This window comes from Apodemus sylvaticus, chromosome 2, assembly GCF_947179515.1.
Source record: "Apodemus sylvaticus chromosome 2, mApoSyl1.1, whole genome shotgun sequence".
Lineage (NCBI taxonomy): Eukaryota > Metazoa > Chordata > Mammalia > Rodentia > Muridae > Apodemus > Apodemus sylvaticus.
Genome location: NC_067473.1, coordinates 120,846,980 through 120,865,922, shown reverse-complemented (window position 1 = coordinate 120,865,922; position 18,943 = coordinate 120,846,980). Strand labels below are relative to the sequence as shown.

At 40.2% G+C, this 18,943-nt stretch overlaps 1 protein-coding gene across 1 annotated transcript; it reads left to right on the top strand.

Moving 5' to 3' along the window:
• The first annotated feature begins 11,248 nt into the window (after window positions 1–11,248).
• LOC127677547 (vomeronasal type-1 receptor 40-like) lies at window positions 11,249–12,180 on the top strand. Its single transcript, XM_052172607.1, is given in 2 exon segments — window positions 11,249–11,345; window positions 11,348–12,180. Coding segments are annotated over 2 exon segments (930 nt in total).
• Window positions 12,181–18,943: the final 6,763 nt, after the last annotated feature.

Genomic DNA, 18,943 nt, shown 5'->3' with positions numbered 1-18,943 from the left:
GATGCCTGACAAGGTCATTCTCTGCTACATATGCAATTACAGCCAAGGATCCCTCCATGTGTATGCTTTGGTTTGTGGTTTAATCCCTCCAATCACTGGGGAAACTGGTTGTTTTATATTGTTCTTCCTTTGGGGTTTCAAATTCCTTCAGCTCCTTTAGTCCTTCCCCAAACTTTTCCATTGGGGTCCTCCTGCTCAGTCCAATGGTTGGCTGCAAGCATCCCCATCTACATCAGAAGGGCTCTTGCTGAGACTTTCAGGAGACATCCATACCAGGCTCCTGTCAGTAACACTTCTTGGCATCAGCAATACTGTCTGGGTTTGGTGGTTGCACAAGGAATGGATCCCCAGGTAGGGGTAACCTCTGGATGGCCTTTCTTTCAGTCTCTGCTCCTTTGTCCCTGTATTTCCTTTAGAATTTTTAATGTTTATTTTTATGTACATTTCATAATTTCCTGTATGATAGAAGGAATTTCTATTTCCTTTAGATAGAAGGAATTCTGGGTTAAAATTTTGATCAAGGTGGGTGGTCCCATCCTTCCATAAGAGACCCTGCCTAAACTCTGGATATGGTCTCTACAGGTTCTCTTTCCCCTTTGTTGAGTACTTCAGCTACTGTAATCGCTGTTGGATCCTAGGAACCTGTTGCTTTTCTGGCATCTGTGACTTTCTGAAGGCTACTCCCAGTTCCCCACTCCCTATTGCTACACAACTCTGTTCAATTTCCTAACCCTCTGTACATCTCTCCAGTCTCCTCCCACACCTGATCCTGATCCCCTTTTTCTCTTTCCATCCTATCTTCCTCCCAAGTCCCTCCCACCCTCTACCTCCCATGATTATTTTGTTCTGCCTTCTATGTAGGACTGAGGTATCCACACTTTGGTCCCCCTTCTTGATCTTCATATGATCTGTAAGTTGTATCATGGATATTCCAGGCTTTTTTCCTAGTATCCACTTCACAAATATACAGTCTTACCACACCTACTCCAGGCTTCTAAGGAATTGCTCATATGAAAGCTTGTACCTACCACAATGCCTTGCTAAGGAAGCCAGGGGGAACAAGCCAGTAGGCAGCCTTCTGCATTTTCTGTTTCAGTTCCTGCTTGAGCTCCTGCCCTGGTTTCCTTCACTAGTGGCCTGTAACTTTGAAGTTAAAACAAATAAATGTCTCTCCAAGATGCCTTTGGTCACAGGATCTGGAGCAACTTAAATGATGCTGCTGGGTCTTAGTATGCTCCTATAGTCAATGAGGCAGTCAAAAAAGATGTTTGAAACATTTACCATCATTGTATCATTTTATGAAGTATATCCACAAAAAATCCTTTGTGGTAAAAACCAACATGATAGAAAACTCAGAAGCTCCTTTCAGTGCAGAATGTCAAAACCAAAAGCCATGGGATTCTTCATGTGATGGTCAGATGCACCCTTATGTTTGCCTTTGTTGTGTGTTCTCTGGGACCAGTGTTAGAATATTGTGGTGGATATGTTCCCAGGATCACACTGTGCTTTTTCTTGTACTCCCTGTACCTGATGATTTCAGTTGACTGATTTCCCACAGGGCACAGTGTAGAAGACATCAAGAGTTTATTATAGGATAGTATGAGGAATGCCCAATGGCTAACATCAGCAATGGACAGACTCCATTGTGCAGGAAATCACTATCCAGGAATGAAAGCCAAAGAGCTCGCTGTTGGGCTTTACATACCGAGGTAGACTTCATACTTTCCCAGAGACTCTGGAACAGTCAGCTTCCCCAAGGCTTGTTCATGGTTCTGACAAGCCCATGTATACTTAAGGAAGGGGAAGGAAGTATGTCTTTGTTCTTTAGTGGACAGCATCCTTCTATGTAGTTAGTAAGCTGCCAAGATGACAGGACACTAGCATTTCAGAAACTCCTATCTGCAAGCAGGGCCAGATACACCTCTAATATCCCACTATTTTGAATCAAAGAATGTAATATCAATTCTAACAGAATTATGGAACGATTATAATAATACATGTATAAGAACAGACATCTTCAGCACTTGGAAATACCTTCCTTCTTTGGGCCCCAGTGAAGCCCTGTTTTCTCCATGTTGTCTAGTCTCTCTCTACACTTTTATGAACTTCTTTTGTAATCTAAGGAGGAAGAGTTGTGCAACTCTCCCCTTCCTTAAAATTAGTGTTCTCACAAGGACACATATGAGAGATTCAAAGCTGGTTTTGAAGGAATGGATGGGGACATACACTTTGGTAAGTGAGGACATTTTCTATTTGTCCACAAGTCACTGAAATCTTTCCCTTTTGGAAAGTGTTCTTGAGATAGACATTTTATCCTATTTTCACAATCTTGGGCTTGAGCCAAACTTGCCCTACTGCAATCTCTGTCTTCTAGTTTATTTGGTAAACTATGATCTATTTATATGGATTGGTAACCTAGCATACTTCAGGTTCAGTTCTGGATTTTAGAAAGATTTGACTGTGGGGGAGAGGCCCTCCTTACTGGCTTTTAGTGATATATGCTTCTACATATTGGATTGATCCTCCGCATCTCTAACCAGCTGGAGAGTGATCAGTCTCTACTTTTATTCATTTCCTTGCTTTTATCCCTTGATTTGATAGCATATGCATTGATGGGGTTGTAGAGTAAAGCCTCATCTTCTGGTAATGTTGAGATTCACATTGATCTCCTTTCTTCCACAGCTTGAGTCCCAGCAATCCCGGGGTAATGGGAAAATGAAGAAAGGACAGGCACACAAACACATACAGAAAAGCTGTAATTGATTGGAATTTAGATTGGGATCTATGATGGAGAACCGCAGCACCATTCAATGTGTATATTTTGTTCAGTTGAAAAAGGAAGTGATGTTATTGCATACAGATAAACAGGGAAGCAGGTTATTTCATACAGTTGAGCAGGGAAGCAGGTGTAGCTGCTCTCAGGAGTAACTGGCTCTGTAGGGGGCAGTCTTCAGGATGTAAACAACTGGGGAAGAGGAAACTATGGTGGGTACTCCCTGCATACACTGAGAACATTCCTACTTGGAGCAGAGGAAGACTTTGCCATCCCAGTGAGCTTTACCCAGGGAAGGTTTGCTCTTACATAGGTCTCAGCCACTGGTCCTTGACAGAGCTTTGCCAACCTAAAATTACACACATTCATTTGAGATTTGGCTGATTTCCTACAGAACCATTCATGACTTAAGTCTTTCTTTACCACTTAGGAATGTTCCAGTTTATTTGACTAACAGCTCCTCATGGTGAGAATTCATGCTAACAAGGAGCAGGCATGGCTGCTAGAATCAGACTGAGAACTCCAGTCTTTTATTTTATTTTTTCATGTGGAAAAAGTCCACTAGTTTATACTGCTTCTCTCTGAATCTTACATGCAGGGTGACTAGGAAATTTCCTTACAGAGTAAGAATTAATTCTTATTCTTGTTCCTTTCCTAAATACTTAAACACAATTTTAAGCACGTTTAAACAGAATTTTAAGCAAGTTTTCCTACTAAGCTTTTCTGTCCTCTCAGGCCCATGAGCATTTCCCCCTCCTTCGTGTTTCTGACACACCTCAGATGCAGGCTGTGACACTGTGTCAGGCACAGTAATAGATGCCAGTCTGCCCAGAGGTCAGGCTAGCCTGGGTAGCATGTCTGATTCCAGCGTGCTTCTGTCCTGAAATACTCTCTCTCTCTCTCTCTTTTTCTCTTTCTTTCTCTCTCTCTCTCTCTCTCTCTCTCTCTCTCTCTCTCTCTCTCTCTCTCTCTCTTTCTCTCTGTCTGTCTGTCTGTCTCTCTCTTTCTCTCTCTCTCTCTCTCTCTCTCTCTCTCTCTCTCTCTCTCTCTGTCCTTCTTCCATCTCCCTCCCTCTCTCTCCTGTCCTATCTTCTAAGCACTTTGGCCATAGGCTTCTTTATTGCTAGGCAATACTTAGAAGAGATTCTCATTATAAAAATGAAATTTAGATCATTGAAGCAGACAAAAAATGTATTATAAATAAAAATAATTATAAGAATAACAAAATTACCACTGTGAAGTAGCAACAAAAATAATGTTATGTTTAGGTGTCCCCACAACATGAGGAACTGTATTAAAGGGTCTCAGCATTAGGAAGGTTAAGGATCATTTCCCTAGAATATCTTGTTGTCTGACCTCCTTGTAAGCATCCTGACCTAAAGTATCCTTGTGTTTCACTTTCATTCTATTTCTAAGAAAATTTCCCTTCAGGGTGTAGGATCTTTAACTCTTGAGAAAACTGCTACATAACAACTTATAAAAGGGATTTTCAGCATCCCATTTGCTGTTTGTTTGAGTTGGCCAAGTTGTTCAAAGTGCTCCATTTTAGTCATCAGAAAGTGTCTCTTATAGAGCTTTACTCAACGCAAATGAGGATCTGGTGAATAAATATCGTAAAACAGAGATAATAGTCTCTGACTATAACTAATATTAATAAATGTTGAGCAAAGTTGTTCAAAAAAGTAAAGGAGATGCAAACATCAAACTTTTATGTCTCTTAACATTGCTTTTGGGAAAGCCTTTATTATCTCTTGATGAGAATACTATATTGAAAGTTAGTTTATTTATAATTTCTTCTGAGTGAAAATATCTGAGACTGTGATGTGTAAAAGAATAAGGATCAAGAACCCATGTTGGCTCTGTTGAAAGAATCGTGGAATATTGAGACTCATCAGAAAACTTTGTAGAACACTACACTATGGGAATGGAAGGGGGGCATCAAGCTTGTTGTGAACTATGTCAGCACTGAGACCTAACCAGGATTTCACTGGAAATGCATGTTTTCTGAGCTCAGCACCTTCAACTCATCACTGTACTTTGAGCATCAACATGACTTCCTTTGCAATCATCATAAAGATCCATGCTTGATAACAGAATCTTTTTATAGAAATTTAGAGTTACAGTCAATTCATGATTTTGGGAAATATTCTTGTCCAGCTTCTGATGCAGTGTTTTCATCCTTTCACGATAACCTTAATGTTATTCCTCAATTGAATGTCCAGTTTCTGCTTCCAAATTAATGTTCTTCTTGTGAGGTTTCATCTTAGTGAGAACTCACATCTTGAACCCATGCATTGAGCAGAGAATGAACAGGAGGTGGTAGTGGAATTTTAGTTTAAATCTGCAATAAGCTAATTTTATGTGCCCATGGCTGCCTCACCAAAGGCCTCCAGCTATGCTTCTCTCCCTCTACAGTTTTCTATTATTTCTTTTTAAATTTACTTGTAAATGTCACTCATAGCTCTAATTCTGAACCTGAATGTATGGAAATTAAAGCGCATAGAAACAATAATATGTGGAATCCAGATATTCCACATGAGGACAGACACAGCAAAAGGCTGCTTGTTAACACTGGAGGTTGAGAGACTCTGAGCTGATGGGAAATCATGCGAGGCACAGGAGTCTCTCACCACAGAGCATAAACATCACAAAGTATGAAATGGTTTGGGATTGAGTACACCCAAGTGTCAAAATGAGCAAAGTTACAGTTGTCTACTTGGTACAACTTTCTGATCCCACAGGTATTGTAACATAACTCATAAAGTTTATAAACAGCCCTCCCACGTGGGCTGCTCTCCAGATCACAGGGAGTCAGATCAAAGGCAGGAAGATGCTCCAGTGGGATGCCAGCTCTCCCTGCTCTCCAGTGGGAACATGTCACCTTCTACAGACTCTAAAATTACAAATTGCTGTCATGCATTAAAAACTCCCTTAATTTATGCCTGTACAGGATCTCCTCAAGGACAGAGGCCCCCTGTGCCACATCCATCTGGGTAAGTGCCTTACACCCAAGTGCAGAATCAAAAGGTGGTTTGGTCCCAGGCATCCTGAGGGAGGAGGACTTCCCAGGCTGCAGGGAGGTTTTCAGCATCTGCAATGGAGAAGCTGAGCATAGGAGACTGTGTTCTGCTTGGGTAATGAACATGTTTTCTTATGAGGATTTTTTTTCTCTAACTCCTACAATTCATCAATTTTGCACACTTACCAAGGAGACCTTAAACCCAAATCTTGATGTAAGGTCTTCAGTTCTGTGTTTGTCTAGAATTATTATTGAACTTGAATTCTTTGATTTGAATAATTCAGAGAGTGAAGCTGCGATGTTTGAATATGCTTGGCCCATGGAGTGGATTAGGAGATATGGCCTTGTTGCAGTAGGTGTGGCCTTGTAAATGTAGAGTGTCAATGTGGGCACAGGGTTTAAGACCTCATCCTAGCTGCCTAGAACCCAGTTTTTTTTCTTGTTTGCCTTTGGCACAGATCTAGAATTCTTAGACCCTCCTGCACTATGCCTGCCTGGATACTGCCATGCTCTGATATGATGATGATGGACTGATCCTCTGAACTTGTAAGCTAGTGCTAATTAAATGTAGTCTTGTTAGAATTGCCCTGGTCATGGTGTCTTTTCACATCAGTAAAACCCTAACTAAGACAGAACTTGGCACCAGGGACTGGGGTATTGCTCTGATAGTCCTGACCTTGCTTTTTTTTGGGTGGAGGGAGGATGTGGATTTTGGGTCTTTAGTTTGGAGTGCAGTGAGATGCTGTAAGTGGGGCTTCTTGGCCATCCTAAGAGGAACATGAAAGATTTTGTTGTTAAGGGTGATTTGAACTATGGACATCTGGCTCTAGATGTTTCAGAGGGAGAAAAATATCAATATGTGACCCTTTGGAGTATCTCATATCAATTGTGGATCTCAGACACTGGAACAAGAAGATGTAACATTTAAGTTGCCTTGGAGACCACACAACCGTGGGATATTTGCTGATGAAAGCAGCTAACAGGGAGTGGAGACAGCCAAGGAGAAAGACATTTCTTGTAGTAAACAAAGATTAAAAAGGAGTTGGAGATCTGAAAACCTCTTTAATATCAGACATGGATGTGCAGTTTGTATTATACCCAACTTGTTTTGTGTATTGTTTTGGGAATTGTACTTATGTGATTGCATGAATCTCAGAAAAGACTTTGGACTCTGGGCTTTTTGCATTGTGTAGACTGCTATAAACTGTGTGGTCTTTTGAATTGGACTAAATGTATTTTTTATTATGCTCTGGCTAGGTATGGGTCCCATAGACTCATGTGTGTGAATATGCCCATGGGAGCCATGGAATGGAATGTGGTTGCTTAGTTCAGCAAGTGGCACTATTAGGATGTGTGGCCTTTTTTTGAAGAAGTGTTTCATTTTGGGGTGGGCGTTGAGACACTCCTTCTAGCTTCATAGAATATAGTCTTTTCCTGTTTACCTTTGAAACAAGATGTAGAACTCTCAGCTCCTCCTGCACCATGCCTGTCTGGATGTGTGATGTTCCCATCATGATGATAATGGACTGAAGCACTGAGCCTTTTAGTCAGCCCCAATTATATGTTGTCCTCAGAGTTGCCTTTGTTATGGTGTCTTTTTGCACTGGTAAAACCCTAAGTAAACAGAAGAAGCTTTCACAGGAAACGAAGTTTCAGGTAGAAAGCTGCACTGTGGATAGCCTCACACTGTGCTGGGTCTCATTACTAGTTCATCTAGAGCTACTAGATCTCAGGCTGTCCTTAGCCTGGGCTCTGACCCATAGGATGACTCAGCTTAGGAACATGGTTGCCAGTTATGAAATATTAAGTCTATGGTGAACTTGGTCATGGTTTTCTCAGGTCCTGAGAACAGTAATTGATGACTCTTGTTTCTTGGGAGAAACAACTACAAAGCACTCAGATAATGGAAATGCCTGGATTTATTGCTTTCTCTAGGTCTGGTCACTCTTACTAGCTCCCACAATGACACAATCTTAATTTTTTCATGGAGTTGGTAACAGGTAAACATAAATGTATCACCCTTTTTGCTAAAGAGTCCATCAAGTTTGCTGGGTAAGGATGCCTGTAATCCCTTGTTCCATCATCGGATCTATCAGATCTCGATCTCAAGTTGTATCAGCAATGTTTCTCCTGGAGAAAGGATGTGTCTCTATAGTTACAGCAGGTGTCTGTGAAAAAATTCCTGTCAGGTCTGTTACAAGGCTCCCTTGGTACTTCCTGTCCCTTCCACAATAGAGCACATTGTCTTCTCTGGTGTTTCTGATGATGTGCTTAGATGAATTCTGACATTTTCCCTACTGCTTCATTTCATAAATCTTTGATTTTTTAAAAAAAGATTATAGTACAATTATATGAATTATCCATTCCCTATATTCCTTAAATCCCTTCCAAATAACCCCCATGCTGTTCTTTGCTTTCATGGCCTCTCTTTATTATGTAATACATATTCTTAAATGCATAATTACAACATGCTCAGTCTGTGTAATGTTACTTGTATGTGTTTTTTCTATGCTGACATTTGGTTTTGGACACACAATTGTGGTGATTGCCCCTGGAGAAGATGATTTCTCCTGTTCATAGCTTTCCTTAGTAGCCTATAGTTCTTTGTTTAGGCTGAGTAGAGGGCTTTGCTATGCCTTGACATGTCTAACTGTTGTCTTTGGTTAGCTCATGTTTAGGCAGCCGCATCTCCTTAACAGGACCAGGAGACACAAGCTAACAGCAAACTCCCTGATCACCAACTCTTCAGCCTTTCCACCCATCTTCTGCAGAACTTTTGAGCCTTAGCTGCAGAAGCTCTTGGTAGATGCATCCACTGAAACTGGAGTCCACAACTCCACACATTGGTTGATTGTGGTTTTCAGTGTCACAGTGAACCATGCCAGGAAACGTGGTGAGGTAGAACATGTCTGAGACCCTGGAAATAAAGTACTCACACCTTATCCATGAGCTGCTTCTCTTCTTTCTGCCTGATTTCTGGCCTGGAACTAGGGCCAAGCTCCCCACATCATTCATGTATTCCAAAGCAGAGTTCTTTATGCTAATGATGAATTTAGAGATCTTGAGTGATTAGCCAATAAGCTTCCTTTCCCAGGTTTTCCTCTCACAAAAGGTATTTAATCTCGGCCACCTGAGAAGTAGATGCACATCCATTTTCCATGATGAACAACCAATAAACTGTTTCTCTTTCATCTCCCACCACCATGGGGAGCATGGAGATGCACCTTAGCCTACAGAGCCTTGCTTCCTAAGTCTCCCATAAAAGACCTTTTTGTGGCCTTTTAGAAAAGTATTCCAATTTTTCCAGTTTACCTAAGCCAGATTTCCCATCTCCAGCCCAGGGCTAGGTGCTGTCCACAGCCTGTGGGACTCCAAAGGTCCTGGCCTTGTCTAGGGCCAGTGGCTGCTCAACGTTTCATTCCTGAGTTCTCTGTGTGGTTTTCTAGCCATGACTAGATGTCTGGGAGTGAGGAAATGTCAGCATCCACCTGTCCACACCTTAGAATGCATTTTCCTGTGTCTACAGTAGTGTCTTGGAGTGTTACCTAAGCCCAAGAAGCCCAGAGCTTAGAGTGGTGGCATTTGGGATACCCAGCTAAGCTCCCTGCATTGGCAGGTTGGAAAACAGACACACACCTATCTGTACTGATCTTCCTCTGTTGCAAAGAGAAGTTTTCTTGATACATATTTAGAACATTTTAAACAAGTTTGCTTCTTGTTTATATACTATATTGTAGTACAACATGAACTAAAAAACTAAGAAATTATTTCATCTCTTACCCTTGATTTTCAATTGAGAATTCTTTGCTATGTGTCTGGGAAGGTTTTCATTTTTGCAACAGTATAGGACACATATGTACTAAATGTTCATTAAAGGAAATAATGAGTTCTACATAAAATGCCCATTGTGTTCCTCATGTCCTTTAGGCTGGCTTCTCTGAAGTCTGGAGACTCCTCCTTCACACAGAAGGAGAAGAAGACTCCTATGGAGCCTATCCTTCAAGATGGGTGGATACTTTTAATTTAATCAGTACCTTAAAATTAGATGGCACTAAGTTTATTATAACTGTAGTTTATTTACCACTCTGATTTTACCAGCCAAAAGAGAGAAGAATAAGTGTATGTTCACACTGATATTTGATTATCAGGGACTTTTCATAGAGACTCATATCAAAAGTTTAAAGTCATAGGTTTTATGCAGAGTCATTAAGAATTTAAAGAAAGACCACAATTTTAAACTGCTTGAAAAAGGAACATGGCTCTCTCATTGTACTGTTTTGGTCATGTTTGTCTTTTCTATTTCATGCAGGGAAAGTGGTGATGAGTCATTAACACAGGTGAATTGTCACTCCCAGGCTACATGACAAGGCACTGCATGAGAAAATATGCATGCCATGTCTATAGAGGTCATTCTGTGCCAAAAACAGTTCTATAGTTGGTGGGTATTTATACAGCATGTTTTTTCACACTTAGGGTCCTCTAACACAGGAACAGGACTGACTGTCCAAATGTTCTAGATGAGGTTACTGGAGCTTTGAGTGCTTAAGGTCATACTCTGAAGAAATGTCAGTATGTAGAATTTGATTTGGAGTCCATTTGTTCTGGGGATTAAGAATATTAGGCCTGGCTGGGCAGTGTTGGCACATGTCTTAATTCCAACCACTTGGGAGGTAGAGGCTGGAAGATATCTGGGTCAGGGCTTGCCTGGTCTATAGGATGAGCTCTAGGAGAGACAGGGCTATACAGATAAATGTTGTTTGAGAAAGAGAAAGTAAGGAGAATGAAGAGAGGAGAGGGAAGAGGAAAAATGTAGTGTGTGGGGAGGGGAACACACACCATACAAACAGACAAGCATACACACAGATATAAACAGACAGACAGACAGACAGACAGACAGACAGACAGACAGACAGACAGACAGAATGGAGAATGAATGATTGGCCTGTTGTTAAAGGAGTGGAATAAAGCAGACACTGAAATAAAATGTCCCTGTGCACTGGAACACAAGGGGAACACAGCCCCCTAGAAGAGCATTTTTCTAATTATATGCAATCTTCACCATTCAAATTCATTAGATAGGTAAAACTATTATGTGTCTGACAATCAAGTAAGTTGCAGCTCTTGCCCCAGATAAGACAAACTCATGGACCATGAGAGGGAATGATTCTTAGAACTCACAGCAATGTTTAATGTACATGAAAGTTTATACTCAGAGGTAGCTCCTAATAGTACACACAATTTGGCATTGATTGGGAAGCATTAGGACAGTGTGGACAGTGGAGGTGGCTTTGAGGTGGTATGAGCTAGAGCTGAGTTTGGTGACATGGAATCAGGATGAGGTGACATCTTGTTGCCAGCTTGGTGTTGGTTGAAATTTGTGAACAAGGCTGTATTTTGTAAGAAAGAGTTTTGCCTTTTCTTGTCAGGTTTTTCTATTTGCTTCCTACCCACATACAATGAATAAAGACAACTTACTGCACACTGACAAAAACATGAAAATCATCCTGTTCTCTGAAGTGAGTGTTGGGATCTCAGCTAATGGTATCCTTTTTTTGCTCACATCTGCATGCTCCTTGGTGGGAACAGGCCTAAGCCCATTGATCTCTACATTGCTTTCTTGTCCCTAACCCAACTAATGCTGCTTGCAACTATGGGACTCATAGCTGTGGACATGTTTATGCCTTGGGGGAGATGGGATTCTACCACATGCCAATCACTTATCTGTTTGCACAGCCTTCTGTGGTGCCTCAACCTTTGTGCAGCCTGCCTGCTGAATGTCCTTAAGACCATCACTGTTAGTCCTAGAAGCTCCTGTTTAACAAAGTTTAAACATAAATCTCCCCATCACATCTCAGGTGCCTTTCTTTTCCTCTGTGTTCTCTATATGTCTTTCAGCAGTCACTTCTTCATATCAATTATTGCTACCCCTAACTTGATCTCAGAGAGTTTTATGTATGTTACTCAGTCCTGCTCACTTCTACCCATGAGTTACTCCAGAACAAGCATCTTTTCCACAATGCTGTCCATCAGGGAAGCATTTGTAATTGTTCTCATGGCCCTGTCCAGCAGGTACATGGTGGCTCTCCTATGGAGGCACAAGAAGCAGGCTCAGTATCTTCACAGCACCAGCCTTTCTTCAAAAGCCTCCCCAGAGCAAAGGGCCACCAGGACCATCATGCTGCTCATGAGCTTCTTTGTGGTTCTCTGCACCTTGGACACTGTTGTCTTTTACTCAAGGATGATGTTCAAGGATGGCCCAATATTCTACTGTGTACAAATTATTGTGGCCCATAGCTATGCCACAGTCAGCCCTTTTGTGTTTATTTGCAATGAAAAGCATATAATTAAGCTTTGGAGGTCAATGTGTGGCAGCAAAATAAGTATTTGATTTTTTCAGGATGGGCATGGTCCCTTAATATAATCCAATATATTGTCATCAGAGCTATGTATCATGACATATTGAGAACACACTCAAGCTGTGAAATTATATTTTTCTGTTAAATCTCTTTACTTTGTGTGTACAAAAGTATATGAAAGAAAATTAAACCATAAACTACACTGTTTTTTTGAAATCTAAGGTTTATTTTTAAAATTTATTTATTTATTTATTCACTTCACATTCCAATATCAGCACCCCTCTCCTCCCAGTACACTTTCACAGAATTCCTCCCTCAATTACCCTCTCCTCTTCTATTCTCACAAGGGGATCCCACTCTGAGTATTGTCCACACCAACGTGGCACAAGTCCCTGCAGGAATAGGCACATCTCACTCACTGTGGCCAGACAAGGAAGTACAGTTAGGGGAACATGACCCATAGGCAAGCAACAGGTTCAGGGACAGCCCCCATCTGGTTCTTGGGAGACCTGCATGAAGACAAGGTATTCATCAGCTACATATTTGCAGGGGCCCTAGGTCTAGCCTGTGCTAGCTTTTTGGTTAGTGTTTGAGTCTTTGGGAGCACTGAAGGGTCCAGCTTATTTCACTTTGATGGTCTTCCTTTGGTGCCCTGCCCTCTTTTCTGTTCCATCAATCCTCCATCCAACTCTTCCATAGGACTCCACAAGCTCCATCCAATGTCTTGCTGTGGGTCTTCGCATCTCTTTCCATTGGCTTCTGGAAGTCCATCCTGTGCCTGGTCTTTGGTAGGTGAATTAATCTCTGGGAATTCCCAAGGATACAGATTACTAGACTCTGTTGGTCTTCAGGCTCATTAGAACGTCTCAGACAACAATTTTTCTAGGCTCTTGACTACAAGCTTAACAGAGTATCATTAATTAAATTGCTGATTGCTTCTTGCATATGTGGTGGGTCTCAAGTTGGGCCAGTCAATGTTTGAGCTTTGCCTCTTTTTCTGCTATATCTTCATCCCTGCACATCTTCAAGGTAGAACACATTATTGGTAGAAGGCTTGGAGGGGGGTTGGTGTCATTAGTTCTCCACTGGGAATTCTTCCTGGCAACAGGAAATAGCCATTTTTGGATCCATATTCCCCACTGCTAGAGATTCAGCTAAAGTTGCCACAGAGATGCCCTGGGTCCTCCACAATCACAGGTCTCTGGAGTATGTCATAGAAATGTCCCCTTGTTGATTTCCATTCTCTCTCCCCTGCTCTCCCTATACCTGATTCCAACCCATCTTCTCTCCTAGCCAGTTCACTCCCTCCATCCACCTCCAATATCCATTTTATTCTCTCTTCTGTGTAAGATTCCACCATTCTCTCTTGGACCCTCTTTGTTATTTGACTTCATTGGGTCTGTTGGTAATAGTGGGGTTGTCTTGTTCTTTATGGCTAATGTCCCCCTAGGAATAAGTACATACCATGTATGTACTTTTTAGTCTAGGTTACATCATTCATGATGATATTTTGTAGTTCTGTTCATTTGCCTGCAAAACTTATGGTGCCCTGTTTTTAATAGCTGAGCAACTTTTAAATAGCTGTCCAGCTTTTACAATTAAAGCTGCGTTGAACTTAATTTAGCAAGTGTATTTGTAGGATGTTGGAGAATCTTTTGCCTATATGCTCAGGACTGGGATAGTTAGGTCTTCAGGTAGAACTATTTCCTGCTTACTGAGAAGCCACTAAATATATTTCCAAAGATGTCGTCCAAGTTTGTCCTATCTTCAGCAATGAAAAATATTCCCCTTGTTCCACATCCTGCCAGTATGTGTTGTCTTTGAGTTTTTGTGTTTTGTTTGTTTTGAGACAGGGTTTCTCTGTATATAGCTAGCTTGTCCTGGAAGTCAACTCTGTAGACCAGGCTAGCCTCGAACTCAGAAATCAGCCTGCCTCTGTCTCCCAAGTGCTAGGATTAAAGGCGTGTGCCACCACTGCCCATGTCTTTGAGTTTTTGATCTTATCCTTTATGATGGGTGTACAATGGAACCTCAGAGTTGTTGTGATTTGCATTTTCCTTGTGACTAAGAACTATAAACATTTTTTAATAGCTTCTTAGCCTTATGAGATTCCTCTGCTGAGAATACTGTTTCAATCTGTATTTTTAAAATTGGGTTATGCAGGTTGTTTGTGTCTAACTTCTTCAGTTCTTTGTAAAATTTGGACATTAGCCCTCTGTCAGATGTAGGATTGGTGATGATCCTTTCCAAGCTGTAGGCTGCTGATTTGTCCATTTGACAGTGGCTTTTGACTATCAGAAGCTTTTCAGTTCCATGAGGTTCCCTTTATTAATTATTGCCTAATCCACAGTGTTTTGTTCTGGAAATTGTTTCCTCTATCAGTGCATTCAAGATTATTCCCTCCTTTCTGTCCTATTAGATTTAATGTATCTGGTTTTACATGAAATCTTTGATCCACTTGGACTTGAGTTTTGTGCAAGGTGCTAAATATCCATCTATTTTCATTCATCTACATGTAGATATTTAGTTAGACAGCACCATTTTTGAAGATACTTTTTTATCCATTGTGTGGTTTTGGTTCTTTATCAAAATACAATTGTCCAAGGATCTATGGGTTTATTTCTGGGTCTTTGTTTCAATTCCATTGATGAACCAGCCTGTGTCTGTACAATTACAATGCAGGTTTTTTTTTTTATCTTAATTGTTCTGTAGTAGACTTTGAGGTCAGGGATGGTGATTTCTCCTGACGTTTTGATATGGTTTGTTTTGATATCCTGATTTTTTTGTTTTTCCATATGAAATTGAGAATTGCTCTTTCCATATCTGTGAAAAATTGTGTTGTAATTTTGACTGGGAGTGCACTGAATCTGCAGATTGCTTTTGGTAAGATGGCCTTTTTCGCTATGTTAATCATACTGATCCATGAGTATGGGGGATCTTTCCATCTTCTGATATCTTTTTCAATTTCCTTCTTCAAGAAGTTGAAGTTCTTGCCATCCATATATTTGATTTTCTTGGTTAGAGTGGCATCAAGATATTTTATATTATTCCTGGGTATTATGAATGGTGTTGTTCCCCTAATTACTTTCTCAGATCACTTATCATTTGCATAAAGGAACTCTAGAGATTTATTTTTGTAAATTTTGTTCCCAGCCACATTGCTGAAGGTGTTTATCAGCTTTAGGACTTCTCAGTAGAATATTTTGAATAGAATACATATTCATATGTATATTCTATCATATCATCCACCAATAACAATACTTTGACTTCTTCCTTTCCATTTTGTATCCCCTTGAACTCCTCTTTTGTCTTATTGCTCTTGCTAGAACTTCAAGTACTATATAGGATAGGAAGAGAGTGGGCAGCCTTGGCTTGTCCCTAATTTTATGGAAATTGCTTTGAATTTTTCTCCATTGAATTTGATGTTGGCTACTGGTATGTTGTATATTTCCGTTATTATCTTTAGATATGTTCTTTTATCCCTGATCTCTCCAAGACTTATATCACAAAGGAAGGTTGGATTTCATTAAAGTCTTTTGCAGAATCTAATGAGATGATCGTTTTTCTTTCAGTTTGCTTATATGGTAGATTTCCATATGGTGAACCATCCCTGTATCTTTGGGACAAAACCTACCTTATTATTGTGAATGATCTTTTTAATGTGTTCTTGGATTCCCTCTACAAGTATTTTATTGAATATTTTTGCATCTATGTTCATAAAGGGAGATGATCTATAATTCTCTTCCTTTATTGAATATTTGTGTGGTTTAGTTATCAGGGTGACTGTAACATCATAAAACGAATTTGACAATTTTCTTCTGTTTATGTTTTGTTGATTTCTTTGAGGAGTATTGGTATTAGCCCTTCCTTGAATGTTTGATATAGATCTGTGCCAAACCCATCTGGCCCTGTGAATTTTTTTATTTGGGAGACATTTTATGACTGGTTATAGTTCCTTAGTGTCAATAGGACTATTTAAATAGTCTAACTGACCTTTATTTATTTTGGTCACTTGTATCTATTGCAAAAACATTCCTTTCTTTTTGAGTTTTAATTTTGTCAACTATGATTTTTTTAAGCAAGACATAATATTTCTTTGAATTTCCTCAGTAACTGCTGTTATGTTTCCCTTTTCATTTTTTTTTTATTTTGGTAATTTGGATATTTTGTCTATTACATTTAGTAAGGTTAGAAAAAATTTTGCTATCATATTGATTTTTCTCAAAGAACCAATTCTTTGTTTAATTGACTCTTTGTGTTGTTCTCTTTATTTCTACTTCATTGGTTTCAGCCCTGAGTTTGAGTATTTCCTGATGTGTACTCCTCTTGGCTTTGATTACCGCTTTATGTTCTAGAGTGTTCAGCTGTGCTGTTAAGTCAACAGTATGAGAACTTACTAATTTCTTATTTTTAATTATATATTTGTAATAAATGCAGAATTTTCTATTTTAAAAAGCAGAATAAAAATAGGCATTAGAAAGTTGGCATCACAAGATGAAGGTACAATGTACACTTCAAAAGGGGAGGCTACAGTTCACTCCACTCTCTGTTTGTATATAGGATTTGGAACCTCTCATCTTTTCCCAGACAGAATGTTATAATAATTGATTTTCTATCATCTCTCTTTTTAGTATGTTTTAAATTCTTTTTATTAATTTTTAAAATTATATTATTCTTTAATCATTTTTTACACTACAGTCCTTACCCCCCTCCCAGTACCATCTCTGACTGTTCCTCATTCCCTTCCATCTCTCTCATCACTAAAAGCATGTTTCCATCTTCCAGCCATACCACATCCGACCTCCCCAATCCCTGGGGCCACAATATCCCAAGGGTTAGGCAGGTGTTCTCTTACTTTGGTCAGACCAGGAAGTCCTCTGCTGTATATGTGCCTGAGGCCTCATATCAGCTGGTTTGTGCTGCCTGGTTGGTGTCTCAATGTCAGAGATCTTTGCGGTCCAGGTTAGTTGAGACTGCTGGTCTTCCTATGGAGTCACACTCCTCCTTATAGTCATTCCCTAAAGGAGGTGGGGAGACATGCTAGAATGTACCAGAGAACTGGGAGGTGAGAGCCTCTCAGGACTCAAAGGATGGACCTTATATAAATGTCCAATAGTGGGAAAAGGGAACTTGAAGAATCCATCTGCCGTAGAAAGATAGGGTATCAAGTGGAAGGATGGAGTTGTCATTCCATAGTCTATAACTCTGACTCAGACTTGTTCCTATCTAAAAGAAGTGCAGGGACAAAATTGAGAAGAGCTTGAGGGAATGGAGCTCCAGCAACAGGGCCAAGTTGGGATCCAGCTCAAGGGGAGGATCCAAGGCCTGACACTATTATGAATAGTATGGTGTACTGACAGTCAGAAGCCTAGCATGGGTGCCCTCTGAGAGGCCCAACAAACCACTAAAAGAGTCAGACACATACTTTTAAAATATTTTTAATGATTTTTGTTTTTTTTCATTTTTCATGTGCATTGGTATTCTGTTTGCATGTATGTCTGTGTGAGGGTGTTGTATGTCTTGGAACTGTAATTACAGACCGTTGTGACCTGACACATGATGGCTGGGAACTGTGAATAAAAACTAACACTCTGAACTGATAAGTCACCTCTGTAGCCAGAGATTTCACTAAATTCATTGTGAAAGCATTTAGTGCTATGAACTTTACCTTTACCACTGCTTTCAATGTGTCCCTTAAGTTTGTGTATATTGTACATTTATTTTCATTGAATTCTAGAAAGCCTTTCTTTCTTAATTTCCTTCTTGACCCAGTGGTCATTCATTAGAGAATTGTTCAGGGTATATGGGTTTGTAGGTTTTCTGTTAATTTTGTTGCTGTTGAATGAAGTGGAAATTTCTGATTTATTTGGAGACTCAGTTGGATCATGTGATGTTTTTCTGTAAACTCAGTTGTAGAGGATATAGCTGATGCAGATGTATCAGAGGTTGTTTTGCTGAAAACCTGACTTTTATTTGGAAGCAGCCTCGAAAAGGGGCATGTGTTTTTCTAGAGCATAAACATGGGAGAACATGTGCCGTTTTAGAAGAGTAAAAATATAACCTAACACCCAGACGATGATGCTTTGTGGTATTGGTTTGTCTTGGCACATTTTGCTGGCCATTGTTTGCGGTGGCTTCATAGAAAGAAATGTATCAAAGTGCTTCCTTCTAGTGGTGTTCTCATGGCTTCTTCTACCTCAGAAGACTCTGGTCAATTGTCAAAGCCTCAAAGTTTCTTCTGAATGGAACTGCCATTGCTGATTCATGAATGGTGTTTGCGAGTGGTTCAAGCTACCTCTGCTGGTTTCTGAGAACTGAACTGCTGATATACTGACAATGAAGATTGGATTCTCTACAAAGAATTATTTGCACTCCTTTGCCCTATTCACCTTTCCTTCCCACAACCTCTGGTGGGTGGTGGGCTAGAAGGGTGGTGAAAAAAAATGTAAGTGCCCTTATTAAAAGTAGCTTTTGAAAATCCAAAGCCAACAGTTGACATACAGTTTTAATCAATGGTCGTCTGATAAGATACAAGGCGGTGGAGGTCATTTCTTTTTTGATATTTGTTGAGATTTATTTTGTGACCAAGTATATGGTAATTTTTTAAAAAAAACTTATGGGTTATTTTATTTAAGTACATTTCAAATGTTATCTCCCTTCCTGGTTCTAGTTTCTGAAAACCCCCTATCCCATACCCCTTTGCCCCTGCTTCCATAATGGTGCTCCCCCAACCACCCACTCACTTCCACCCTTCCCTATACTAGGGCATCAAGACTTCACAGGACCAAGGGCTTC